Here is an 8,864-nt window from a genome sequence, read left to right on the forward strand (position 1 = left end):
GATGGCATATTCCGTGCTGAAAGAGTAAACGTCCAAATGAAGAAAACCAACAAATAAGCAGTTGCATCCAAAATCTATTTTTAGTAAAAACACAGGAGAGTAATTCTATATTTGGAACAAAAATGTATAACAGCAACTTAGAAATATTTATGTTACTGTTAAAACATGTTTTAATTGCGTGCATTACATACGCTCACATTTAGCTGCAAAACACCAAGGGAGGAAAGTTTAATTAAGCTCTTAGCATGCTTAATGAAGAAATTCTCCATCCAACACAGTGCACACATGAGCTCTCAGTTTTCTATATACTGCATCTTCAAATGTAAAAGGAAAAGCCAAAAAGGTGGGCAGAAGGGAAAATAATTGCTTTAGCTATTTAAAAGAAACTAAGGCTTTGTGCCTCCATCCAAGGACTCCCAGGATTAGTGTAGATACAGTTCAGCTTTGTTTACCTAAAATATTCTCACTTCTTTAGCTGACAATGATCTTTGTGAAGTAAGTGTGAAGTAATTAGTGAAGTAAGCCTCAAAACACTCCTATAGTGAGGAAACACTGGTTTTATAGATGATTAAGTTGATGTGGAGAGAAACAGGGATATTTTTTCCACATAATAATTAGGAAAAATAAGTTGTTCTACAACCTTTTGCTAACTAACAACCTTCCAAATGTCAGATTTCCTCAATGGATTCAATATGCAGCGGTACTAGAGGACTAATTATTCAAGTGGAAAAATTAAAACCAAACATTTCACTAACCAAATGGGTCCGTGGCATCCATTCTTTATGTTGTGCTCAATCAGTGGAGGAGCCACATCCGTGCAGAGGTAATGGTGGGCATCTGCTGTGAGTCTGAAGTATCCATCTATCAACGAGGCAAACGACAGGGCCTCATCATGAGAAGATAGTTTTAATTCCTACAATAAAAAGATATTTGAGTCAAGAATTCTTAACAGTTCTGTTAAAACATTTCAGGAGTGTTTTAATATCCAGAAATTTTTGCATGGAGTGGCTAAAAAAATGTCCAGAAACCTGTGACAGAAAAATATCTAGATTTAGGGAGCCAACACGGACCATTCTCTATCCTCCCTACTCATTACTGGTTAGAAACATCCATTCTCCAGCGTGACTGACATTCTGCTGTAATCCTGCGTGAGATCCGTACGACAAACTCTTGTGCCAGCCTTTGCCAAACACCACGAGTTCAGGACTGGGGTGGTCTGGTCATCTTGAACTTGAAGCCAAGGGCACTCTGGCAGCCCACAGCAAGAAGAATCACTTAAGACACTACAATCAGGTACCTATAAACCAACCCTCCTCTCCTTCCCTCCCAGGTCCTCTCTGCATTTGTCTCCTCTCCCTCTGCCATCCTTGGTGAGCTCCTCTTTCCTGACGTTGCTTTTGGCTATCCAAGCTGTAGGGAGGAAGGCCATGGGCTGAGAAGGATGGCAGGAGGCCACCAGGCACTGGTGGTATGCAGTAACAAGTGTGGAGAAACAACTGTGCTCACCAACTTGCTGCTCTTCTAACCAGCACTTTTGCATCTCTGCAGTGTCAAGGACAGGATATTTCATTGTTATTTAAGAACTCCATTAAAAAATGTTCCTCAAGGAGGTTGTCACCTGTTGCCCAACAACACTGTGTCACTCTGGCTTCCCACAGGAATTAAACCTAGCCACAGTTTGGTTCTTACCATCCTCTTGTTATCCTGCTTGTTAATGCTAACTGTAGACTCCTTGATGACAATGTGGGTGATTTCAGGAAAATAGGAAAAATTGTTCCACAGCTCTCGAATTTTGTGTTTTTCTTCATCCTTTTTGTTTTTGCCATCAGACTTCTTCTTCTTCTCTTTCTCTGTCTGTACAGACTGCAAATATATTTTAGGTAAGAGTATGCTAATGAAAACTTTTTTTTTTTAATCACAGTGTTTTTACTCTAAACCAAAAATTCAGGACAAATTGATTTTCCACAGGTATTTAATTCTTGAATGCTTTTTGCACTGAATTATAAATTCATTTACATGTTCAGTCTATCTGTATTGCAAGGATGTACTTTTATCAGGAATTATCCATGAGACACTTTTCATGAGGATGAAAGCAAGCAGTCATTAACTAGGAGACTTACCACTCTGTCAGTATGCCAGGAATAATTTTAGTAGCAGTACAAGGCTGAAAGAGTTCTGCTGAAATTTCTAAATAATATATTTGAAATACTCTCTCAGAGCTCAGCCCAAAAGCAAGAGCCACATTCTTCTTGCACTGCAAGCCTGAATGGCTGAGAGCAGATTAAATTCTGCATGCAGACCACAATCAAGTTGAACATCTTACAGCTAAAAAAATTGTGGAAGATTATTAGTAACTACTTATTTTAAAAAGATAAATGTTCAGGCTGAGCAAAGCTTCCTGCTAGTCACCGAAAAGTTCTCACTGAGATGAAAGTCTCTGGTTTAGGCATTTAAATAAATATAATCTATAAATCAGCAGAAAGAGGAGCCTTACAAGAAACAGGCTGCACTTCTTGCAAGATTTTCTGCTCAAATATCAGTTCTGCCTTCCCTTCCCCCCATTAATATTATCATTTAAAACAGAAATTCTCCATCAGAGAGAGAGGCAGTTAGGTTACACCTCGATGGAGTGAAGCACAATACTTCCTGTGCTACGAAAGACAGTTATCAGTAGGGTTCTCATCACTGTGAGGAGCTGAAGCAAACAGAAGAGGTCTAGTTGCTCAAGTATTATATGTGGAGAAGAACTGTAGAATATGCTATAACCCCTTCAAACCTAGAGCTTATTTAATATTTATTTAATATTTATATATACAAAATATAGAGAAGGTTAAGCAAAGTGACCTCAATTAGCAGCACCGAAACAAGGAACAACGTATAAAATATCACTGATGTGAGAAAGCTAAGCCTCAATGTCACAATATTTTAATTTATTTGTGAAAAGTCTATGAATATGAGCAAACATGGCACCTGGAGTGCCATATACAGAAAAAAACATTAACAGATTTTGATAGTAAGAGAGAGCACCAAACCCTGAGGGCCTCCACAAACATTAAATCTTTCAAGACTTGTGTCTGGCAGATATAGCGCAGTCTAATTTTCCTGGGGAACAGGTTGTCCACAGAGGTTGTGCAGTGCCCATTCTTGGAAGTTTTCAAGGCGAGAATGGATAAAGCCATGAGCAACCTGGTCTGATCTCAAAGCTAACCCTGAACTGGGGGTTGGACTAGACACCTCCTGAGGTCCCTTCCAACCTGTAAAATCCTATAATCATACGAAAAAAGTCCCTTCAAAAAAAGCTGATCTGCAGTGTCTGAAGATCATTTCCACTTTCTAACAGTTGTTATGCCCCCAAAATTCCTAATTCCCATCCTCTAATTCCCGTTTATCAAGGGATACTTACATTTGGCTTGAGCCTCCACTGAATTCCATTGTTTCCTGTTACGATGACTTCATACAACGGGAGGATCTCATTGTCTCCACAATTAAATCTGTTTATTTCATTCTCAGATGAAATCAGTAAAAATGAAGTCTCGAAAATTTCTGCTCCATAATGTTTAGTCAAGGTCTCCATGGTTGATAAGTACTTAACTTTCAGATCACGTGAAGACACGCTACTGTCGCAAATGGTTTTGTTGTTAAACTCTTTCAGGAAATGCTTGAAAACATTATTTATTCGAATCCTGGTTAAGAAATTCCTCTGTCTGATAGTCTTGTTCAATGTTTCAGGAATATAATGCTTATAACTAGAAGGAAAAAAACAATGCTATGAGTTAATACTGTTGTCTCCTAAACTTTTAACTCTTTAAAATGTGCAACTGCCTTACTTTGAAAGCTGCAGGGAACAAGATGCAGCAAACCACCGTGCAGCTGGTGCTGCACTGGTTTACAGCTTTAATAGCCAACAGGAATTCAAATAATAACCTTATCTGAAAGCTTTTTAGTCAGATGGATACAGCCCATTCAAACCAATAACATTATTTATTCTAACAGTTTTCTCATTAGGATGCCACATAACACCACCACCATTTCTGAACCTACTAACCCTGAATTTACAGCACGTCGATTGGTGCCCAAGGCATCAGTATGCTGGGCTCTAGCTGCACAGATGTCAAATACTCTCCAGGCAAGAAAAAAAATCAGGTTTTCTAATACATATCCCTATTGACAAGATTAGGAAGACTCATTTAGCAATAATTGGAGCTTGTAACTCCTGTACAGTCAGAGCCTGGAAGGTAAAATGGTTAAAAACCCTTCTGAAGAGAAGCTCAGCAGACCCAGCAGTGACAAAGAAGTTATCCCAACTTACCTGATATCTTTGGGAAGCTCTGGAAGCTTCACATTTTTCTTGATGGCATAGTGAGAGATTGCAAGGACAGCCATCCCCAGACATTCATTTTCAATTTCATGAACCTCTTGATCATTTTTAGGATCACGGATTGGTGCCAGGCCTTTCACTAAATCATACTGACCCTTAATAGGAAGCAAAATAAGAAAGCTACCAGATTTGGGATTTGCAAGAGTTTATCAGCAATAAACACAAGATAACAGCAATATGTCACAAGATCAAAGGCTCTCCTTGAGCAAGAAGAATCACCTAAAACTGAAATCCAGGACAGGAAGGGGTAGGGGAAGAAGGGAAGATCTGTGCAATAGATGCAGTCTTCTCTTAGACCAGTGAAACAAACACGGGCAAGCAGGAGTCACCCCACAAACCCTGTCTCGGAGAAGAAACACCACTATTTGTGTCTTTTAAAATGACAGTTTGTGTAACAGGTGGAATCACCACGTGGATTGTCTCAGCACCTCCATCCCACATACAGTCCACAGCGCTATGGCTCTCACCAAGAACATATGCAGACACCCAGGTAGAATATCTGCACTGCTCAGACACTTCCCAAACCCCTGTCCCCTTCTTTTATACATTAGCTCACAAAAAATTCACTTTTTTTTGCAATTAATTAAAGCAAGCATCACCCCTGTCCCCTTCTAGCACCATCATGATTTTTTTTTTTTTCTGTTTTTCTGGTACACAATAAATACTCTGTGTCTCTACTTTATTTTTGCCCTTCATCCCCTGGTGTCTCCATGAACCCCATGCACTCAGTCTCTAAGCCACATCTCAAAGCCAAGAATTCAAACTCTGTGGCAGCCTCCTTGTTCTGGAACAGCCTGAAAAATAAGGGGTTACCAAAGAGCAAAGACATTTCTGTTGTCTTGTACTAGCATTAGTGTTTTTCTGTTTGACTTTTTTTTTAAAATGTTACTACCCAAAAGTAAAATTCTGCTTAATGCAATATTTTCTGACAATACTCATTAGGGTCCCTACTCATTCCACATCTTAAAAGGTGTTTTCATTCTTTTTCTGCTGACACTAAAAAAAAAAGGCAGGGGGGAGAGAGTGAAATGACAAAAGCCAGTTTTACAGCATGTTTTCAAACAGTGATTTTGCAAAGTTGCAAACAGGTACACAGGAACGCTCACAAAAACAAGGTGTAAGTTAGTTTGATTACAGAGAAAGAAGTATTTGCTTCTTTTATTACTTTAGAATGCAAGTGGTGCCATTAAAATACACACAGAGCTGTAGCTAATGGTATTTTACTGTTGTTTCACAACAAAACAAATATTCACTGGAGCAGCTTCATGCTATCTCTTTTTCTGAAGGACACAACCATATTTCAAAGACTGAAAATTCTGCAGTAATTACACGCAGAATGATCAGGAAACGTGTTTTTCTCCAGTGCATTTAATTTGCTTATTTCACAAGCCTTCACTGACTTCAATCTTCCCATTTCTTTGGTGAAACCAGTTTCTCATTTGCAAAATCATTTCTGTGTATATGAACTTCTTTTGTACAAGAGCACAAGCTTTCTTGTGAGGAAATAGAGACCCTGCTTACTTGCCATGCCCAGCATGTTGCATATACCACCACCAAGTGGGAGGCACAACAGAAGGAAAGAAAAACTACATGTGACAGGGTGGGTGACAGTGGTTTTATCAGTCAGTTTTAACACCACACAGTAAAAAAGAGACATTAAAAGGACACCATGCTGTCAGTTTTAACACTGCTTATCTATAGGACTAGAGATGTCAAAGCTGCCATTTGCAAATGTTTCACAAAAGAAAAGGTGATAGTATTTATATCCAAAAATATTTTATATTAAAAGAAAGCACGTTCTAAAAATATAGCCCTTTTTTGGACTATGAGACAGTTTCCTTACATATTCTGCATACGGGTAGATTGTTCTTCATGTAGCAGATTCTCTTCTCTCCACCACACAGAAGTGTGAAGAAAACACTTATCAATACTAGCAGGTAAGGTTACATGTACTTTCAAAGTTTGAAAACAGGTCATTAAAGCAGCTTCTACTGGATCAAGTAATTTTTGTGTGACTACAATGGCAGAGATATTTGCAAGCAACCTCTTACCTGTGCAAAGATGTATTCTAACGAGCTTGCATCAAGAATAGGGGCTCCTTCTGGCACCAGCTTCTTCTCATAAGAGTTCTTTGCCTTCCTTGGAGAATGCCTCCACACTGAGGGTTCGTTTTCACTAGTCCCATGCCAGTTTGTAAAGTAGTATCTTGCAAGAAAAGAGGAATAAACTTTACAAACTTTTGGAGAAATCCTCTGTTTACATTAGATATGTAATTTAAATTTTTAAAAGAAAACCAGTTACAAGTCAAAATTCATCAATGTTCTGCCCTGAGGTTGCAATTAAAGTTTCATTTCAAATATAACACAAGAAAAATTGCAAGAGAGACGTCCTGGAAGACAGCAGGAAGGCAGTAGGTAGCAAATGCTTACAAACATTATAGTGCAAAACAACCCTCAGGCAGAAGTGTGTGTTTTAAAGAAGACAGCAGGAAGGCAGTAGGTCAACTAGCAAATGCTTACAAACATTATAGTGCAGAACAACCCTCAGGCAGAAGTGTGTGTTTTAAAGTATAAGACAATAACTTTGTGACTTGTCTCTGACCAGAATGGGATTTCATAGATAAAGCCCCAGTTCTGCAGTGGTTGGAACTGGTGTGTATCAGTTTCAGTGCAGAGTCAGGATCTCAAAGAGCAAAACAAAACTAGTACTTTTAGTTCAGCACTGTGTTTTTTATCTGTACAATAAACTGACCATTCAAATGAAGAATTATGTATCAAATTACTCTTAAAGAGTTGAGATTTTCTGTCCAGTGTTTCTGTCCAGCCTTTCTTTTTGCTAAGTCTTTTTAAGTCCCCAAAAAGCATATACCTATAGAATGAGTAAGACCACCAACATGGCAAAAACTCCTGACAAATACTGTAAGATACTGCAGAAAACCTTTGGCTGAAGTATAAAAAGCAAAGCAAAGCAAATCCCTCTGCCCTCAGGAAATAACTCTGTTTCCCTACGCTCTTTTATAAGATGAGTGATAATTATTAAGACCAATCCTTTTGGTATTTCCTGAAAACAGTTATGGGCAAGGTATTGTGTATTGTTTGTAATTGAGATGAGAATTTGCTCCTTTCCCTATTAAACTGCACTGATTAAGACAACACTTCTAAGTTACAATAAAAATTAGAGCCCCATTGTCTGAGGAACCACAACAACAAAGGAGGAGGAGAGCCTCTGCCTTGTAGAGACCCTGGGACTTGGGATAAGGGGGAGGCAGATTATGACTATTCCTCTTCCACAAACAGGAACACAATTTTTTTCAACTCAGAAGTCCTGCAAACGAGCTGGAAAGGAGACTGAATGATCCTGAGTTTCAGGAACATGAACCACCTCTCATTTCAAGCACTTTAGCCCAGGGCAGGCACTTGTGCCAAGAAACCTCTGGCTTAAACATCATCCAGTTACAGAACAGTTAAATTCTTCTTCCATCAGCTGGTGTGCTAATTAGTCCAGGATATTACAAAATACTGTGGTTTCTTATGTTGTAGTTTTGGGGTTTTTTTTTAAATTTGAGGCAAGTGAAAGAAATACAAGGTTAGTTACAAAGTTTCCAGGGAAAAGCAAGTCCTTTTAAAATATTACCAAAAATATAAGAGCTGGCACAGATTTAATGGGGAGAGGAGGAGCATGAGAAATCCACGCAGTCAGAAATCAAATCTAAAGCTTTCAGCAAGGGGAGGAAAATTAAACATCTAAAAGTATCTGAAACCACTCAGTCACATACCTTTGTTTTATATATATAATTTTAATAGGACATGATTCTGTGACTAAATCAAACCTTCCAATAATGTAATAAAATTTCAGAAATAAAGTTGTCCACATAAAAATCATTTAATCTCTAAATGATTACACACAGTCTAGTAAACTGCACTATTAAATAAGCCCAGACCATCTTCCTTTTTCAAGAGGAATTCTGCCTCTTGCAGAGCTCAGAATAAACAATATTCACTTAGAGAACAGTTTCCTAATCCTGTATTGCTCATAATTTTTCAGTCCCCAGCCCAGCTCTCAGTTTAGATGGCCAAGCCAAGACACACAATAGATCAGAAATGAAAGAAAGGAAAATAGCATTTCACCAATACTCTACAGTATTTCTAGGGAGAGAGGAATCTTTGGATTTTAGCACTTAGCTCATAGTCTCTTCTTAAATGCACATGAAATTATTTTAAATACATATTATTGGCCTATAGTTTGCCAGTTTTCATGCATGAAGTACATCTGACAAAAGAAACTCCTCTGCCAAACTTCAAATCCCAACTCCAAAGGTTAAAAAAATAAACCACCAGAACTTTTAACTAGAGAAAGCAGGGCATTTTCCAGTTTAATTCTATAAAATGGTAGAACAGAAAAATTTCCAGACAATAAAGTTCATCACAGATTAATTCTGCCCATATATCTAACATCTGATTATTAATTTAATATATTAAATAATATT

At 38.1% G+C, this 8,864-nt stretch overlaps 1 protein-coding gene across 1 annotated transcript in view; it reads right to left on the reverse strand.

Moving 5' to 3' along the window:
- Positions 1-6,583, reverse strand: part of LOC104526708 (tyrosine-protein kinase JAK1-like) — a gene marked incomplete at both ends in the record, with an annotated part of 11,768 nt that extends 5,185 nt beyond the window's left edge. Inside the window, 6 exon segments of the mRNA XM_010170245.1 lie at positions 3-16; positions 756-913; positions 1,690-1,863; positions 3,404-3,746; positions 4,310-4,473; positions 6,430-6,583. Coding sequence (XP_010168547.1) covers positions 3-16; positions 756-913; positions 1,690-1,863; positions 3,404-3,746; positions 4,310-4,473; positions 6,430-6,583 — 1,007 coding nt within the window.
- Positions 6,584-8,864: the final 2,281 nt, after the last annotated feature.

This window comes from Antrostomus carolinensis, unplaced genomic scaffold (genome assembly GCF_000700745.2).
Source record: "Antrostomus carolinensis isolate BGI_N321 unplaced genomic scaffold, ASM70074v2 scaffold9406, whole genome shotgun sequence".
In the NCBI taxonomy this organism is placed as follows: Eukaryota; Metazoa; Chordata; class Aves; order Caprimulgiformes; family Caprimulgidae; genus Antrostomus; species Antrostomus carolinensis.